Source organism: Polyodon spathula, chromosome 28, assembly GCF_017654505.1.
Source record: "Polyodon spathula isolate WHYD16114869_AA chromosome 28, ASM1765450v1, whole genome shotgun sequence".
Lineage (NCBI taxonomy): Eukaryota > Metazoa > Chordata > Actinopteri > Acipenseriformes > Polyodontidae > Polyodon > Polyodon spathula.
This window is the reverse complement of record NC_054561.1, coordinates 5,073,329-5,094,018: the sequence shown is the minus strand read 5'-3', so window position 1 is coordinate 5,094,018 and position 20,690 is coordinate 5,073,329. Positions and strand designations below refer to the sequence as shown.

Below are 20,690 nucleotides of genomic sequence, written 5' to 3'. Positions count from 1 at the left end.
AAACTGGAAACTTGTACAGCTATTTTACTGAATAGTTCAATCGTCCTTTCTTGAACAATATGCAACATATTGTATTGAGCAAGCTGTCAGAGGTGCTGTAATACCCCACTTTTTTATTTATTTATTTATTTTTAAAACATGTAGACATTTCTTGTAAACCTGACTGTACCCCATGCAAAATGTCTGGACAGGATATTTGTTCTTCATTTCACCCACAATAAATGGGTTTCTGCAATGGTGAATCTGTGTTTCTATTAAATGGAGAATATTTAGGGTACCAAAGCCAAGAGTATAGTACAGTGGGCAAGGGGTATGAGATAGATAAAATTGTCAATACATGGCCAGTCATTCTCAAAATCGTTGGTTACTTCTAATCTTTTGATAGGTAGGGTATGTAATTTGACGTGAGAAGAAAGCCCAGTTTTCTTATGAATTCCTGATCTATTTGTGTGCATCTAGATCAGCCATTTCCATTCAGATGTGCATGGGTTATACCTTACTTGTATACACTAGGCTGTACTATAAAATAATGCATTTTAGCAATCAAACTAAAAAATCTACCACATAGCTAAAGTCGATCTCTGCATCTGAGCAATTCCCAGGTCGTTGGTGGCAGCCCTCTGCTTTAGTCAATCTGGGAGCCATTTCACAAAGCACTTAAAGACAGCTAGCTAGAAAAAAATGTTTAAGACAGAACAGTATTTTTTTTTGCAGAAGTTAGATCAGCTGGACTTATGACTAAAAGATAACATTTTCTTTCAACAAAGGTAGTTCCAGACTGCTTCCTAGAAGTGGTTTGTGAAACTGAGCCCATTCTTTTCAGTTCCTGCTCTGGACCGATTTGGAGCTCTATGGTGTTCAGTTCTGTTATTCTGCTACTTTTCACTGTGACTAAAGTTGTAGGAGTGCTCTCCCGTCTGTGCTGCTCTGCTCCCATACCACTGATTGTAGAGGTTCCTGAGTGGATTGTATCTGAGGCTGTCCACAGTATACCTGATACAGGGTGACAGGAACTGAATGCTACCCAGTTATGCATGCAAGGCAGAACGTTAGAAATAGGTCCCCAAAAACACGAACCACTAGCTGGCTACAGATTACACACAATGAGTGGCTGGGAGAGACGCCAAACTGCATCGCTACTGCATACAGCTCCTTGAAAATGAAGTATTTATAGTGTCCAAGCCGGCCAGTTGCTGTGAAATGTCACTTCAGCGGCCCTATCCTGTTACTCTGCAGACCCCAGGGAGACCGGACTTATCTCTGCAAACACCTGCCTTTCAGTAACACATGGCTCTGATTCAAACTGCATCTCCCCAACGAGAACAAACAGCAGGAGGAAAAAAATACATGTTTTTTTTCTGTGGATGAAATAAAATAAAACCTACCTAAAATTAGCTTGTACAAGATTTTAAGTTTCACTGTGGCCCGACTGATTTAGTTTAGGTCGACCTAGTTTTGGGCCGATTTTCCCGGAACACTATAAATGCAGGCCTCATTGTCATTTTAACAATGTTGACCACTATCTCTCCAATGGAACCTTTCTAGGGGAATGGTGCCTGTAGATTAGAAAGGAATTGCAATATCCAGTATATGTCAGCTGCCTATGTCCCATTGTCGCCTGCACCTACCATTGCTTGATAGTGAAAATTTCCACTCAAAATCAACCTGTATTCCACCTACCAACAATATATTATCTGTCTTTTTCTTGTATCCAGGTTTTCATGTTCACTCTTTGTCAAGGTTATTGTGGTTTTCTGCAAGGACTTTAAAATGCTAATTAGGGAGACGGTTCTGTTTTCCACAGTCCAGCTGAAGGATGACATTAAACCCTTCCCTGGCAGTGACACCAGATGACCCCCCCTGGTGCAGGTGGCAGCTATGAAGCCCCTGCATACTACAGCAGTCTGTGGCTCCAGTGACAGGCTCAGTTGGAGCCTATTGTTTCCCCTCAGCACAGCCTCCCGGGACCAGAGAAATAATTCGCTGTCAGACAAAGGCTGAAAGGCGATACTGTGTGTCTGTGCATCAGAAGTAAGACTGAGCTCTTCACACTCAATGTTACCAAATGGCCTTTAAGCTATACTGGCCTACACAGTTTACAGGATGTTTGTGCTGTTCATGTAAATGAATGAAATAAAGAACTTCACTAAGTGGGCAGGGGGTAGCAGTCAGAGGAGCCATGAGCTTGCAGAATGTTTTTTCTCCCACCAGCTGTCAAAAGGTCAACTTACACTGAACTGCACACTGTTTTCAAAGTCTTGAGCTGTATGCTGGAGCGAACCCTTCAGCGCATCTCAATAGATAATACTGCAGGAGACACCTCATCCATGTGGCAATCAGGCCAACTCTATTCCTTCTTATTCGCAATAGGTTTTAAGTACCTGGTCTTTTATTTTTTTTATTATAGGTATGTGCGTTTTACAGTGTAATGGCTGGCTGTATTTATGGGTAAGTAGCTGTACCGGACTGCTAAACCTCAAAATTCACCTGCAGCCAGTAATAATTCAGTTTTTCTGAACCCACACTTACATAGCTGGGCTTTAGAGGAGAAGTTCTAAAGCCAAATTAGCCCCTCATAACATCCAAGCCCTGAACACTAAAATTTCTTAAATAATATTAACATTAAGGGCAGTACCTTGTTGAATGTATGGATGAACTAAATTAGTGGAGGCCCAGATGTCATGAGAACATTAATAAATATCTAACCCGTGGCTGATGGGTTTCTACCGAGGTGAGCGAGTGACAGGAGAGACCCAGAAGCCTGGACACTCTCCATAGCCTGCATCTCTATCCTATTTAAGAATCTCTTCTTGGCAAACAAAGCTATTACAAATATTATTCTGTCATTAGCAGAGGCGATGCAGATATTTGCCATGACGTTATGTGGATGTTTTGGAAACATTTCACAGGCGATACAGTAACAGACAACTTACTGGTGGAAAATAAATCTGCTCTGTAGATTACATTTACAGGCACTGGGATCCAAGGCCTCTATATGAAATTCACTGGCCTTTGTCATCTCTGTGCTACATACTCTGGATCACATTTTCTACCTCTTAGTTCCCAGGACGGGGCTGTGTGCTCAACATTTTCTGGATAAAATTCAGTCAAAGGTTTTCTATATTCAATTAGTTGCCTTGACAAACTTTTTGTTTTCAGTTTAAATCAAAGTTGACCTGTTCTGTTATTTGTGACGATGTAGTGCAAATAGCACTCAACCCATGCTACTGCTTTGACCTTGCAGGAAACAGTGGTTATCAGCAACCATGAGGTGTAAATGCTGCAAACTTTGACCACCTAAAAATTAACAGCATTTCCATTTAATTTCCACTTGTCTAACATTTAAATGTTAAAATTGAAGCAGACTAAACTTGCTACACATTTCAGAAAGATCTACATTCTGAAAACTTCATTATGTATTTTTATTTCTACAGATTTAATTTTAGTTTTTTTTTTTTTTTTTTGGAAGGCTGGTGTCAAAAGAGAATCCTCCTGCAATATTATCTACATGCCTCGTCAGTAAATGCAATTCCAGTTGCACAAGCACGATGCCAGCACAAAATGACAGAGGGTACTGTACACCGTATCACTGTGTCGGAAGGAAGGACAGAGAGAAGCTTTACAGGAAACCCTAAGAGACGGGAATATAAAGCAGAGCGTGCAATACAAACCAGGTCATGGCTGCTTAGCTAATTGGGGCCAATTTGCTGCAGGAGAGAAATGTCGAACACCCCAAGTTGTGTACAATACAGGTAATTTCTCAAAGCACTCAGAAACAAACATATAAAAACACACACATACTCTCGTCTCTCATGCTAGAGTGAAACTTGTACTGGGACCTTTACAATATCAACTGGTAGCGGAAGGTGCCATAAATGTGTTCCTGAAAAAAGTGTGCAAAATATTTTATCAATAAAAATAATAAAGTTGCAGGTACCAATGATGTTTGAAGTACATGTCGCAAAGACTGAATTCATTTGATTAACAGGATTTAGTCATCTATCAGTCTTTGCCTATATGGTTATTATTAGCAATATCTGTGATCAGTTACATAAAATTAATAACTAAAATGTATTGATAATCAAAATTACACCCATAATTGTAAACATATATTTTCATTACTTGCTCATTTTAATTTGTGATTTTTAAAAACTCAAATTAGACGCCATGTATTTTAGGAGATGAAGCAGTATACACAGCGCAACTGAGGTAAGAGATAAAATGTTTGGGCTTTAAGTATAGCAGTACTAGGGGTGTAAGGATTCATGTACCAATAACGTGTATCGAATCATTAAGCATTCTTTACATGACGTATCGTACTAGAGGTATGTATTTGTTTGTTTGTGTCATGATACAAAACCAAAAGCACAACATAGCTCATAGGCAAGTATTTTATAGTTGGTATAAATAATACATACTCTCTATACTATACCATTACATTTTTGTCTTAACAAAATGGTAAATCATGAAACGACTTATTAGGCATCATACAAGCAATCCTTCAGGACCATCACATGTATCACGACCTGTATATTAGTGCATCGTTACACCCCTAACAAATACTGCTGCAGCCGATGGTAATGCTAATTTAATCTATGCTTCTTCCCCTCCTTGGCTTTGCAAGTATTTACTAAAATGCCTTAAACAAGGATATATATGTGTACCCTTCACTCTGAAGATCTATGTTACCACGGGGGGGGGGGGGGGGGGGGGGGGGGGTTGTTAAGCGGTTGTTTAACCTACATAGAGAAAGTGCGTCTCTATCAAAGGTGTGTCTAACCTAAGACACTTCGAAACAAGAAAATCCTTTAAAATTCTCAGCACGATTCAGGGGCTGAATACCCAAATACTAGTATATTGTAGTGCAGATACATTTTAAAAGGGGGACTATATTTTTCTGAGCTGCATTCCTGCTGTTTAAAATTATGAGTCACCATACAAAAAAAAAATAGACCTTTGCTGCAGTATTATAAATGTCAATGTTTTACACTTCATCCAGTAAATCAACTGGTTCTTTCTGGTTCTGTGTAACAAAACACCCGAAGAATTTCTCAATTCAAAACAGGAATCAATGTGTATCTGTAGTATGCTTCAATCACACTAACTGTGCTCAGTGTTTCACCTGTGTATTAGTCTCAGTTCTGTTTTGAACATGCTTCCAAATCAACTGTTATATTGATGGCTGGTTTCACTGACGCCCGTCAGCATTATTCCTTGATCACCTGCTGACAGCTATTCCAAAATCAGTGCTAATTAGTGTCTGTGAAACTGACCAGTGCAGTTTTAATACAGACTTTACATAATAAAGTTTGACCAGACATGTTTTACTTATGAATCTCTCCGATCTCCAGGGAAGTGTATTTAACAATGGTTAAAGGGTGTCTGCAACAGCAAAGGCATCTCATTATGTTTCTGCTTCCCTAAGTCTATCTCTACTTAGTTTCCCACTGTGTCTTCTGGTCCTGGTTTCTGTGCTGCACTTAAAGTATTGGTTAGGGTTAACTTTGTGAAGTCCTTTAAGATTTTAAACTAGTTATAACTAGTCTTAACTAGTTATATAGCACATATGCAACAATTACACTTTTGTCTTGAATAATGACATTTAACAATACTCAGAGCAATAGGAAACCAGATATGTTTGCTTTAGACAAGTATAGCAGTTTGTTCAGTCTGCACTGTATCATTTTGCCAGATTAAACTGTTTTTCATGCTGCAAAAGACAAAGCTGGTGAACAGTTGCATGCAAAGTTAAACCAAACTAAATCAGGAAGTCTCCATTTCAGCAAAGCTACACTGTTTGTATAGAAGAGCACGGAAAACAGAAATGCATTGTCCGTCATTGTTTTTCTGATGAAAGCATAACACAGCTGCATAATTTAAAAAGGATTACGCTGACATTCTTGGCATTCGGTAACATATGAATAGCTGTGTTGTTATTTGGGTGATGTCTTTTTAGTGGGATCAAATCAAATGTGTATAAAAATATACAATAGCTACTTTCCTGTCTATGAGATGAGTTTTCTTTGCCTCTCCAGTCACATGAAGAGACTTTTGTGGTCTAAAGTGTATATATGTTTTGTATACATATTTTTAACTATTAAAAAGGTAATCCCCCCCCCCCCCCCCCCCAAAAAAAAAAAACCCCACACATCTATGTTCAGAAATACTTTGAAAAGCTTGTTTGTAGATATAAATCTATTCATATTCCATTATTTACTGGGTCCACTGAACCCTAATTGATTGAATTGAATATCCAGGACTGCATCAGCCTGCCTCAAGTGTCCTGTCCGGATTACAGGGTGTTTGTGGCAGGTCTGCTGTGAATGTGTAGACATGCAATGATGTACATCTGTAATCCATCCAATGAATTGTGACAGGTCTCAGTACATTATCCACTCCTCACAATCACACAGACAGTGTAAAGTCTTAAATTCATTTCAAGAAAAGAAAAAAAAAAACACAAAAACTAAAACACACAAAAAAAGAACTAACATTATTAATAAACAGATTTAAAACTTTTTTTTTTGTTAAATCAACCCTAATAAATAAACAAAAATTATATCAAATGTTTAGAACGAAGTGAATTGTATAACTGCACAGCATGTGTCTCCTATTCCCCACTGTGCTCACATGCATTCCCACACAGTCGCAGCCAGCCTGCTCCCAGTGTGTGGGTGTGTGTGAAATTCAGTGCCTTACCGATTCTATGGGTTTATCCAGCGAGGCCTGCTCGAGTTCCAGCTGCCCCTCCTCATACTGATCGAAGTGATTTCCCTGCGATTTAAAGGGGAAAGACATGAGTGCAAAGTGAAGACATCGCCTCCTCCTGTGTGGTTTAAAGTGGGGGAGATGTTAACACAATGAGAACGTCGCCCTCTTTCTTTCTTACATACACAAACTCTCGACAGCTGCATTTCAGCACTATTTGTTTTACCATAGTCTCGTTACAGGTCAACCTTTACATTTTACTTTAACCTTTTTATTCACAGATGTTCTATCTAAAAAAAAATTAATAAATAAAAAAAAAAAAGAGCTGTATTACAATCTCCTATATTAACCTACATGGCGTGTGGTCAGCAGTCCAAGCCCTCCAGGTGTTGACTATAGGGATCCTTGTTGTGTTTCAGTACCAGCCCCTGCCACTGGAGAACACTTTTTATGGATGACTGTTCACCATCACAGAGCACCCCTTATAAAAGTTTACCATGGGGAACAAGACCAAAAGCACTGCATATAGTTATCCCATACATTTCCCATGATCTTTCTTTTTTTAAATATGCTTTACCATACCTTGATGTACTTTACAAAACTTACCAATGATTAAAACACGCCTCCACTACTTTTTTTACTATGGGAAACTTTTATAAGGAATGTTCCGGTTTCCATGTGGAAAGAGAGGTCGAGGAATCTCCGTGTGGCCAAATCTATCGCTGGATACAAATCTGACTGAACAGTTTTGGTACTTGATAGAAGTCAGCCTTTATGGAAACATTCAGCCCACCAGTGTAAAGATGCCCTCCTAAAATTAAGGAACAAAATACCCCAGAAAAAGATGCCTGATGTTTTACACAACACTAACGGACTATCTGCAGGGTAGTAGCTGATATGATTGATGTTACATAAAAGCATTTCACATTCTTGTTGTGTATTAGTTCAGGTTTTTTTTTTTTTTTTTTTTTTTTTTAATTCTGTACATGACGATATAAAAATCAACAGGCTATCTTCATAATACAGTAGGTTTTCAGAAAACATTTTTATTAATAAAGTGATCAAAATCTTGAAAGGCCATGACTGCAAATTAGCCATCTCTGCCCCAGAGTGTCCACAGAGCTTCACCAGGTCTGCCATAGTGTTCTGAAGAATTTCCGCTAGCACTAACTGTCATGCGGACTGCAGTCCTGTATTATTTTCAGTTGGTAAAATCATGATTATCAGAAGGCTTTTCTGTCTATTAATCTAAATGATCTGGCAACTGAAGAGGCGTTCTGGACAGAGCTTTTACAAACTTAGCTATTCCTGCAACCATCAAATATAAACAATAAACAATGGCATTTGCAGAACACGTTTACTGAGCGAATGTTTTCCATGCATTGTACCCAACTGGCCCCTGACTGGTTCACATAGGTACTGTATACCCCATGTCCTGTTCATGAATCATTACACCAATGCTGCCAAACTCTAAAACTAAATGGTACAAAGTGACCGTCTACTGAAGACCTTTTTTATTATTATCATCCAAAATTACAGCTGTCATTCACCAGCATTGTATGTGCTTGTTTGTTTGCCATCAAACAGTGTTGCTTAAACAGCAGCCTGGAGTGTACAGTTACACCTATAAAACCCCAACAACACTTGTTTGAATACAAACAGAAGGCCCAGCTGGGAATCTATCCAGGACAGAACTGAACCAGATCTTACTGCCCTCCAAAGTGAACTAAACAGGTTTCCATAGCACAAAGACTGCATGCGCAAAACTGCAATGGTACTGTATTTAAGACTCAATGATCGAATACCAAGTTAAAAACAAGACGTTTCATACATCAAGGCTTCAGTGCTGTGTGAACTGCTTTCAAAACAGCACAAAACTGTGCATTGCCTAATGCTATTGTACAGCAGAGATCACCACATATTTGGGAATCTGAATAAAAGAGCAGACACTTCCCTGGCATGCTAGCATAGCAATGTCTCTATGCAGGACTGTTTAAGTCACCCCCCATAAACCCCCCCTTCCCCCCCCAAACTGTTGTCATGAATATTAAATGACCAAAACTGTCGCTAACCCTTTCATGTCCCCTTTAGTTGCTACTGTCCCTAACCCTTTTATGTCCCCTGTAGTTGCCAAGGGACAATACGCTAGAAAAATCTACTTTTACTGGCCCGGTTATAATTTTAACTGGACCAACAATAAAGTACAAAACTCTATCACCCTGCTTGGCAAGTTAATAACAGAGTAATGTATTAGGTTGTGTGTTAGCGCCATTCAAATATAAATTAAACAATCTTATGGCTTATTTGTTTAACCATTCTGATGATGTGTATACCATATGTTTAAATGGTAAAATCCGATCTATTTTTTAATCTGGCTTTTTGTACATTTAACATGTTTTGACTAAATGACACTATAGAAATAAAGTCACGAGTTATCATCTGCAATACATTCACCTTATGTTGCATTTTTAAACTACTGCATTACTTTGCCTTGACAAACTCAACAAAATTCACAAACTAGTGAAATATATTCACAAACAGTCTTCTCAAATGACTGTTTAATGGCGACATTAGGAGAACTGTGCAGCATTGTGTAAACTGTGTTCTACTGTAGGCATTCAGGAAATGCATCCATTAAATTAAATAAGTGCTCCCCCAGTGCTTTCTTCACAGCAATATGTAAGAATCAAACATGCTCTAGTAAAAACTGGAGCAATACATCAATAGCTACCATCTTTCAATATGCCTTTCAGGATACTGTAAACATCCGGTTCACACACTACATAAAGCCGAGCGCACTTGCAAACTGCATTGTAAACACAAACAGACTCGGTCCTGATTGTTTTTCATTTCTGTATGTTTAGCAATGTATACGGTAAAGTCTTTCAATATGTGCTGCATTATTACAGCCATTTAACATGCACACATTGGCTTACTTGTCAGAAAATGAAAATACTGTATTCAAGAATTGAAAAAAGTGTATGTGTACAAATGACTCTTTTTTACAAGCAAACCCGCAACCGAGCCGAGCTGTTACCATGGTAACAGCAGCGCCAAAAGATTACCCAATTTATACTAATCCTAATAAACACAATTCAAGCAATAATCATAATAAAAAAAATAATCATTCTCAGGCCATTGTCGCTTGTAGCATCTCCCACGTCAGCACCAACATTACTGCTGATATGAACGAGTTCCTGTAAAGATTGTGAATGGCATTTCTGACCTGAACACATTGTATCCCAAATCAAAACGTCAGACAATTTGATCCTGTTGTCCAGCTTCCATAAGGGTATCCAACGGTTCATCTTTTTTCCTTGCAATCAAAGCAGCAGAGAAACACCTGCTATCTTGCTAACTATTACTGCGAGACTGGATATGAGGGCAACTAAATGTTTAATACCCAACAAAAAAGCTGCTGTTTCATCTGGAAGTCTGGGTAACTGACATCATCATGAAGCCACTCCACTCTTATTTTCGTCTTATTTTTTTTCAGAATTTCTTTTTTTTATCGACACTTTTGGCTTATTGGTGCAGTTGGTTGCTTAGTTGTAAAAAAAAAAAAAAAAAATATATATATATATATATATTATATATATATATATATATATATATATATATATATATATATACACACACACACACACACACACATATGTAAAAAATGGGTTTGTAAATTCTGCTTTTTGGTTCACTGACCCATTTTTATGCACTCATGAAACAGAAGCCATGTGCTCTATACTATATGCTATATACAGGGTTCAAAAAAATGTCACTGGCCCTGTGGTGCTTCATAACTACCGGTAAAACTGCAATCTCTACCAGCCCGGGCCGACGGGCTATGGTTAATGTCGAACCATAAAAACTCAAAAGAAGACTCAATCTAGCTAAACAAAAAGCTAACTAAAATACATGTCTTTAATTTTGGTGTTAAAAAGATTCCACAACTTGAGACAGAGTTCCAGAGGCAGGGAGAGGAACAGCTGAAGGCCCTCCTTGCACTCCTGATTTTAGATGACTGTAGGAACTACCAAACATTCAGCCTTCACTGATCTCTGGGTGAGACTGATCATGAACTTATAGTGGTTGCTCTCCTTGTTATAATGAATATTTACTAGGAAAATATAACAGTACTGTAGCTTTAAGTGGTATCACCTCAAACTTTAAAACCTTAAGCAAGTGCAACACAATGAAAACTTACCCATGCAGGTCTGTAACATCAAAATAAAACAAGCAAGAAATTTTAAAAGGGAATTTCAATGAAACACAGCATCACAGGTGGACACAGGAATACTTGGTTGGGTTTACATAGCCTCCTTTTTCATTAAGATGCATTGATCAAATAACAGACTAACACAAGGTTTGGGCAATTTATGTCCCCTGCATATGATGTGTTATTTAAGTTAAAAGTACTGTAACTGTTCTGTCCGGTGCTCCCCAAGCAAGCTTTTTTGATATTACAAACATAGGTAAATTCCACCATATGACTGAAAAAAGTATGTGGTAGCTAATACAATTAGCTCAGAAAGTATTTCCATTGCATTTGTGCGCATCAGTTTTATCCACTCTATCAAACTGATTTATTTTGTTCGCTCGCATAAATTAACCAAATTTCGCCTGTTTCCATCATAGTTGTCAAAGTTTTTTTTTCTTACGCACGAGATTTAGAGCATAAAAAAAGTTTGATGGAGACATACCTTATCAGTGCTTGGGTATGTATATGTGGCAGGGAGGGAGTTAAAACCCTCCCTGCAATCACATGTGGGAATGGGGCTGGAGCCGTCAAGTGTATATAGAGTGATCACTGGTGTTAGCTCAGAATTGTGTTGGTGAAGGAATGGTATGGGGTGGCTCGTTTTACTATTTTGTGTGTGAAATTTAAAAAAAGAAACATGAGCGTACGAGCACGTAAACTGCAGCTTTATGGTCTCCGAGTCTCCTTGGCAACATGCACCCCGTCACAGGCAGTCAGTTGGCAATGTCAAGTCACTGACACATGTAGCATGCAGTCTTTAACCCGAGTATCTCAAATAGTCTCTGAGAAACGAGGACTGATAGTAGCAGAGGCTGCTTTGTAAACAAAATATTTAAATTAAGGGTTATTTTTTTCTTGTACAAAACCACAATCATATTACAATGACAACTGTAACACAGTTTCTGCATATGAATCTCAGATATTTTGGCTTTTATCATCAGAAATCCAAAGTGTCTGCTGAGCACAATGAGAGACAAATCAAAAAGGAGCTGTAAACATACAAACAAGAACTTAGGTGGGTTCTTAATACAAAATACTCTTCATAGACAATACAGTAGGTACTTAACGAACCCCTACCCGAGATTACTTATAAAGGGCAGAGATGAAATAAAGAAAAGAAATTTCCCACACTCTGACCTCAAAACAAAGACAGATGGCTATTACCAGAGACTTGTTTGCTCCAGGCACTGTGGCACAGCTGCTGCCACTCCACAAGCAATGCAGGAGCAGGGGACAAGAAACACACCAACACTTCTCAAACCTCAAAAACTGCTGCACCAGTGGTACAGTGCCTTCAACTCAGCTGTAACCAATGACTGTACTGGTTATAGGTTGGGTGAGTGGGAGCATATTATTTTGCATCACAGTCAGATGCTGGTAGCATATTACACAGTAAAACATTTTTTATTTAAAAACAAAAAAGCCTCGGGACAATCAATCAGGCTGGTGAGGTTGTTCTCACAACTCTGTGCCTGCACCCTTTGTCAGCAAGTTCCAAAACAGCAGAGCACATAATGTTTTCTTCAGCCCTAATCTTTGTCCATCTTTTTTTTTCTGAGAAGGCGCAACTAATCTGGTTTCCACATTACAGGCTGTGTGTCTGCTGGACAAATTCCATCATCTATTCTGGCTGGCAGTAGACCAAATTTCACCCTTTCTCTTGTAATTTATATGAAAGAAGCCGATGGATTTGTAATGTCCAGAGCAGAGATGACCTTGATTTGAATTACCATCACCTCCTGCAGCACTAAACTGTACCAACAACTCTGACTCACAGAGAAGCCAGGCAGTTTTGTCTTAGTTTGTTTACGTTATCTAAGGTAGTTTTTGCTGAAGTTAGACCTTTCCTCCATGGAAAGTTGTCCGATCACTGTGCACTAAACAGCAATCCTCCTACCACATAAAAGGCCCTGTTTGAGTGCAGGGAAGCAAAACTAAAACATAAACAAAGGAAAAATAGTACCTCCTTTCCCCACTGTTTACACCGATGGTGTTTTGTATATTGATAACATTTTAGAAGAAACCCCTTTAAAGCTAGTATTTCCAGCACAGTATTTGGGTCTTCCACTTATATGGTTCATGTAAAGTATGGAAATGCCCTTTTAAAAACATGTTGAAGCTACTGTACATTGGTGAGTGACAATCAAAGTGTGTAATGGTATAGACTAGGTGCTAGTCAGAGTCACGACACCACACAGCAGGAGTTTTAAAAGCTAAAGTGGGCCAGGGACATTGAGACTCGCTCACAGGAAGCTGTATGACAGCTGTGGGAGAGGCATGAAGTAAAAGGAAGCCAAACACTAAGGACGCAGTCTGGAAAGAAAAATAAAGCTCAAGATTTTAGTAATTTGGACTGGTAAGTGACAGCAGTTATATCACTCTGCTCAAGAAGTCCAACAGCTAAAAAACCAAACTTCTCTTTCTGAAAAACAAAAAACAACTAAATAATTTCAATCTTACATCAGGGCTTGGAACAGGTCTTTAAAATGTTGCGTTTCAAAAGCAGTCCAACCAACGATAACCAACACAGAAACTGTACCATACTGGGTACATGTATGTTCTTGCTTGGCAATTAAACCATAATGTATGATGATCACTATTCATAAGATAACTTCTGCAAATCAGCCAAGCTTTGTCTCTACAGCCAGTTCCAGGATCACGTCCAGCTTGTGTTCTACAGAGATTAATTTTTGCACCCTGCTCATCCGAAGTGATTACAACAGTCCATAACCACAGCTTTAACAATTTCAACAGCAGACAGTTATGGGAAAGTACAGCACACAGGTAAGGTAAGGAGGCTAAACCCCATTCTGGATTGTATCAGGGCTGAGTTCAGCCTTGCTCCAGGTGGATGAAGTGTGTCTTGACCACATTTTCTGCCTGATGCCAAGACAGTACAGTATACCTCATTTGCAAATTTGATGAGCTTTAGCAGGAGGATACAATACAATTAATGAGCACTCCTCTGTCACTTTTTTCCCCACACTGCACCATTCCAAACCCCTTATTTACACGTAGCAGAACTCATGATCATTTCTCTTTCTTGATATATAGAGGTCGTTAAATTACAGGAAAGTACAGGAAGCTTTTTCAGACCTTCCTACAAACTCGTACACAAAAAAGATGACTCATTTTCACATGCTCTTGTGTTGCAAGTCACACAGCCAGCAATTTTGCAGTTAACTAATTTCTTCACATGAGACGAGAATAAAAAATACCCTCCAGGCTACAGCTCGAAATACAAGATCAAACACGCATAAATATTAATGTGAATTTGGAGATTGTGTGAGAATAAAGATTTTAGATTTTTATCTGACAAAATCACGAGATCGAGAGCAGAAATAATAAGACTGCAATGGCTTTTTATAGTCTCCATCTTTATTGCTGTAGTCAGATATCATGTCAGGACTACTGATTTAGCAGCATCTGAATACGGAGTGATCAAACAATCTCTTGATCCCCCCCGCCCCTCTCAAGAGGTTGGAGCTGGATGTACAGTAAACAAACCAAGGCGTTTATCAGATATTCAGGAATTGTTTAGCCAACTGTGTGTCATTAATTAAACAGTAGGTCTCCACGAGCAAGATTCGTGGTAGTCTGCGACGCTTCAAAGGTACACCTCGGGAGACGGAAATATCCCGAATAAGCTGCTGTCCCAATTAAACGAGAGGCAGTTGAGACAACCTTAGTCACATTTTTTTTTTATTCTTAATGAAAAGGAAAAGAATGAAACCACATTATGATTAAATGTTACATACACCATTTAAAATAATTAAACAAAATTAAAATCACATCTGTTATGTTGACTCCAGGACTTGAATTTCATTTTTGCACGCTGGGGAGATTTCCACCCTATGCTTCAGCACCACCACCCGCCCACAAAAAAAGGCTCTTTTGCATGTAAAAAAAATGATATATATTTTACTGCCTCATCATTTGCACTGGGGGTGCTTTAAAAGAAGCTGCTTTCAGGAGACCAAACAGCTGTTCATCACCTTGAGACGGAGCACTCTCCATTGCTTTTGTCATTGCCTGACATGAAGTATTGCATGCAGCAGAAGAAAAAGGTGCTTTTCTTTTTAATCACAACAAGGCCACATTTCCTTTCATATTATGTAAGTTGCAAAAGGATCAAGCATACTATATGTGGTAGACAAATATGTTAAAAAAAAAAAAAAAATGCTTTTCCAAAAAAAATAAAAATCATGTTTGGTTACTATATATATATATATATATATATATATATATATATATATATATATATATATATATATATATATATATGAGGCTTCTAAGCTTTCTAACGATACTGCCCATTTCAGTCTAGTTGCTGCAATGATGGAGCAATAGACTCAAACGAACGAAGTAAAACGTACATCGTCAACAGTATTCAAAGTTCAGTTCAAAGTATTGGCAAACAACGGTCATCAGTAATTTTTTTGAAAATACACAATTAAGATACAATTTTTATATCTCACGGAGTTCAGAAAATCGCACTTCACAAAGACCAAGAAAACAATGACAAGACCAGTGCTACAGAGCCCATTTTTGTTAAGTACCTTTTCCAAGCCGATTAAAAAAAACATTACTGGTAAAACATACAATATAGAGCTATCAGTTAAGCCTCAAAATAGCACTTGATTAATTGAGTACACAAAACACTCCGCCCGACACTTTTAAACCTAGTGAAGAACTCTCAAACCAACAATGTGTAAAACTGTGTAGCTCTGTGTCTGTCAGTATGGGGATGGGAGGGAACTTGTGCTCCGGACCTTAACCGTGCTGTGACCAAGACTTTTGGACTGTCACAAAAATAACTGATTACCCCCGACAGAGGATATTAGTCTCCAGCTATAACCGACTGATCTCAGAACTTTGTCAAGTTGGGACTTAAGGTTCAAGTGATCCTGCCTCAACAACATGACTAGTTAACCCATTCCATACCCTCCCGACTGTCTGTGTCTACTTGCCTCTGCCTGAAGCAGAGTTGTGTCAATTCCTGTTTTTCATTTCCAATTCCAATTCCTTTTTAAAATCAATTCCAAATTCCAATTCCTTCAAAGGAACTGGAATTTATATTTTAGAGACATAATTGTTGTGATGGGAATGAGAAGTTTTAAAAGGAAATGGAATTGGAATTTAAAAACAGAAATTGATCCCAACCCTGGTCCTAAATCTATCTCAACTGAGTTTACCACTGAGTCCTCTGGTCCTGGTTTCTGTGCTGCGCTTAAAGTATTGAGTAGTGTTAGCTATAGTGACTCCTTTTTAAGATTTAAAATACTTAAATCGTGTTCTCCCTAATTCTTCTTTGTTCCAAGCTAAACAGATTGAACTATTTCAGCCTATTTTCAGCTCAGTCCTTTAAGCCCTGGGATTAGTCCTCTCCAGGGCCACAATGTTCCTGGACACCAGCGTTCCCTCTAAGGCTAAAATGCACGCATTTTTAGCAGTAACTGGCAATAACCTTTCCAAGCTATTATCATAAATAACAACCTCAATCAAGACTCCAGCCTTTCGAGAGAAACCTATTATTTTGAGATCATTCTTACAAAGCACTAACATAAGCACATTTGTGTCTGTCTTGCAGCTGATTTTCTGATTTTCCTGTAAAAACGCACGTCACATTAGTGCAGAGCTCACTCGGGCACCAGCGAATCTACTGGTACAGGGTGGGCGAAGCAGACGTCTGGCGATTCTGCCTTAGCGTGCTGCTCATGAACTTTAGTTTAAAACCCGTCGTATAACTGAATACTAAAATCAGTGAAGCAACTAAGTTGTCCTATAATTGGATACTAAAATCACTGAAGCACACCCACAATCTTCCTGCATTATTTAGAAGTATAAATACTCTGGTAAACATAAATAAAAATCACACCACTCACAGTTTGACTGTTTATTTCCCTTTTAAAAAACAACCGTTTCAGAACTCATCTCAAGCGTTTTGAAACTGGCAAAAATGTAATCAGCACATTAAATACACATTTAAGAGTCCAATTTATTTTTTTGCGCGTTTATTCATTATGTGACTTCACCCCATGTCTCTACTGAAACTCAACATGGTGACTGAACTAACGAAGAAAAAAAGCAATATTTCAGTGACAGACCTAAAAGAAATCAGATTATGTATACAAGGATAGTGTGATAGTACACGTTCTGCTGTAATTCGCATGATCATGTATGAGTCAATAACATTAAAATATGTGATGTCTATAAACATTATGACAGGTTTCAAGTGACTTCAGGTGCTTTACTTACTATTACAGCAACAAGAGTCTGATTGAAAAAGAAACAATAACAATTTGTGATAATATTTATTAAGTTTACTTATTTTAACTACCAACGTTATATTTATGTTCAAATGCCACATTTAATTATTAATACACTGATATAAAGTGGGAACAAATGGAATTGGCCATTTTTGAAAAACGGAATTTGGTATTCCCAAGAATGGAACAATTAGTAGCCCTAAAGAGGGTTACAATTGAAGGCAATGCAGATACCAGTGTTTTAAGCAGTAGTACAAAGCACTTTTATTCAGGCCACCAGTTAAGCATGCAGTCTATCTATGACAACAACTGACAGGGCTGCACAGGACCAGAGGACGATTCAAAATCAGAGGCAGAGCCACATTAAATGTCTTGTTTAAATTTAAAGTAAATTGTAAAATTGTTGACATACTTGGACTACTGTTTCAAAATCGTATAATGCAACAAAAAACACAATAAAAGGGTTAATGCGTGAACGAAGGTTTCTCACTGATAATTTAGCTTTCTCAGGCAAAATGGCAAGCTTCTCAGCATCTAAAAAGCTTAGAGAGAACACTGTACTCTAAATGCGGTCTCAAGAGCGATTTATACAGCCTCATCATATCCTCCTTACGAACAGATAAGACTACTATTTCAGTCTATCAATTCGCATTCAAGATGGTGTCAGTCTTCCTACCACCACTGCAACTTGAACCCAGAGACAGAAGATCAGGTTCTAATCTGAATTAGAGAAAATTCATCTGGGTCACTGAGTCCATCTGGGACATGAATAAATAATGCAGCAGTGGCTTGCCTTTCTAAACAGCATGAAATAAGGGGTTTAGACTGGTTTCAGCTATAGACAGAGATCACCAAACATGTTATCTTGTTGCATGAACCTGGGTTAAAACAAGTGAATGTTCTTACATTCTATGCTATTGCACCAGTGCAAACACAAGCTGAAAAACTTTCTTTTTTGTTTCTATTTCAAGTGGTGCAAACTTTGCACTGGAGAAAATGCTGTTCTGGCTATTTGAATGAACTTGACTTCACAAGCAGGACTCTCGGTGGTGGCAGTAGATGGTGTGTGTGTGTTTAACCAACCAATCTGAAAAACAGAAATAGGCACCCATATAACTGCACGTGTGCAAACAGAAATTTCTAAAGGTTGACTGGACAAAAACTTGATTTTTTTTTTTTTTTTTTTTAATCTGAAAATATATTTTAAAACATTTTTAAAAATTCAGTGTGATCTAAACTCTCAAAGCTCAATCGTAATGTACTCTGGGAATGTAGTTTATTGGTGTCCACTGCCCACCTTTAATCACACATTAAAAACTACAAATCCCATACCCGCCAATTTCACTGATTCTTGTCAAACCAAGATGAGCAAAATAACACATTATTTTCATGTGATTGGACAGGCTTTACAAGAAATGAGCAATGGTATGTCAGAAGATGAAAGCACAGGGAACTTCTAGAAGGGCTATGTTAGTTACAACGCGTTAAAGTAAAGTAGCAAAAGAACACACAACTTCTACCAACAGTGGCTAAAATATTTCCCCTGGCTCAAGTTTGACAATGTTAAAATAAATTAATGTTTTGCACATTTTGTCAGGATGCAGGGGAACTGATGGCAGACGAGACTGCATTTTTAACAGGGAGCCAGGAATTCAAACGTGAAAATATATAAAAACACAGTGCTTAAAACGACACGCAATGTATGGACAGGCATAGATCCAAAAACGTCAGCCAGACCATCTAGACCTACCATAAAGTTTCAGGCAAGTAGCACACATTCTGAGGAAGATTTGAGCAAATTACTATTTTTTTGAGCACCCCTAAATATTTCAGTATGCGCCCACATTTTTTAACTTGGCGTAGAGGCCTGCCTACACCAGGTTTCAAGACTGGTAAAGTTTTATAAATACCTATGCTTAATATTAAATTTTGATTTTGACTGTGCGTTTGTTACATTTTTGTTGTTGTGCTTGTTTTATTTTTGATATCTTACGTATTGGACACTATTATATTAAATCCTGCTATAATTGTTGGTGGATCACAGAGCCCGTTGACGGAGCTAGCGTTTGGTGTATTGGCCACCAGTGCGCTAGATAAACAGAACAGCAATACTCACAAATGTGCTTGTGATTTGTTTTTTGACACGGCCACAGCTCATAATAAAGGCAGCCGAGAAAGCTGCCACCTACTGATGACATCACACTAGCTAACATGTACAGAAATGTAGCACTGCTTCAATAGTTGTTTGACACTAAAACAGTGCATGAAAATGCACCACTAGTAATATTTAATAGAAACCAGTGTTACATGTTTGTTTTGAGGTTTTTTGACCAAGAACATTTGATATACAGATATGGTCAAAATATATGTAGTAGTGAACTTTAACCAAATTAAAAGATGGCCTTCATATCATTTTGCAGCAGTTGTGCTCTGATTTCATATGAAGTGTTTTTGTACCAGTCCAGCATCATCTTTTTTTGTGTTTACTAATTTATAATTTACAAAGCCTGGTGAAGTAACAGAATTTATAACATTTTACATGAGTAAAATGTTAGATGCTGTGAATGGTATTCAGTGGCAGCATGCCAGCTTCCCAATCTCATCTTAACTGGTTCAGGGGGCAATTTTACATAAAGATTTGAACCCGCAGCCTGGACTGCACTTTGTAGATGCTCTTTAAATGCAGTTTTTTGCTCAGTGTTTGGACTGTTGCTATTCGCTTGTCAACTTCTGCAAAACTGGTCCTCCAGATATCACCAACAGGGGCTAATAATATGTGAGCATTGCACATAAAACGAGTTAAGCAGTAATCCCTTAAACACTTGATAAGTATGCATTGTCAGAGATAAATGCACTGACATCATCAAAATCAACGTCAGAGTTATTCAAGGATTTTACAATAGCTTGTGAAACAGTGTTGTAATTAACAGCCTGTAGGTAAATTGGATCTGCAAGGACAGCTTCAGTTCCACGTCAGGTGCAAGTTCACCATTTAGGCCTTGCAAAACAAATACAACATGTAACACACACTGATCTTGGGCATCAGTCAACTCGTCCTTGACCACCGACAAGAAAGAAGACTGTTTTACCAATTCTATAATCTTCAGCTTGTGATACTCTGCAACTTTAGGTAGGTATTCACATCTCAGCTGGGCTGATGAAGGAATCGCTCCACCACTGGCTACATGGTCTTGTCCCAATTTTTCATCAAGAGGCATATTTGCGCAAACAAATGCCTCGAGGTCAGGTCAAAATTGAATATGTTTCGTGCTTCACGGTTTTCAGTAGATTTTTGAAACACGGAAGTCACCGTTTTTTGTTTCTTTGCAAGTAAAGCAGTCTCTGTAATGCTTTGGATTTCCACCTTTCTCTTCCGGTGATTACTTTAAATGCCTGTCATGATTTTCAGTAGTGATCTACATTAACGTTGCAGGACATACAGAAGAGCTTACCTCCAT

At 38.2% G+C, this 20,690-nt stretch overlaps 1 protein-coding gene across 5 annotated transcripts in view; it reads right to left on the bottom strand.

Annotated features, from left to right (window-relative positions):
* Positions 1-20,690, bottom strand: part of gpatch8 (G patch domain containing 8) — an 87,176-nt gene that overhangs the window by 58,160 nt on the left and 8,326 nt on the right. For 2 of the 5 annotated variants that reach the window (XM_041231321.1, XM_041231322.1), the window contains exons 1-2: positions 6,700-6,751; positions 3,672-3,707 (exon numbers count right to left, since the gene is read on the bottom strand). Coding sequence is in view for 1 of the 5 variants with exons in the window: in XM_041231319.1 (XP_041087253.1) it covers positions 6,700-6,774 (75 nt within the window). In the remaining 4 variants the exon portion in view is untranslated. Of the gene's footprint in view, positions 1-3,671; positions 3,708-6,699; positions 6,778-20,690 lie in introns of those variants that run through there. The other 3 variants (XM_041231323.1, XM_041231320.1, XM_041231319.1) reach the window with 2 other exon arrangements.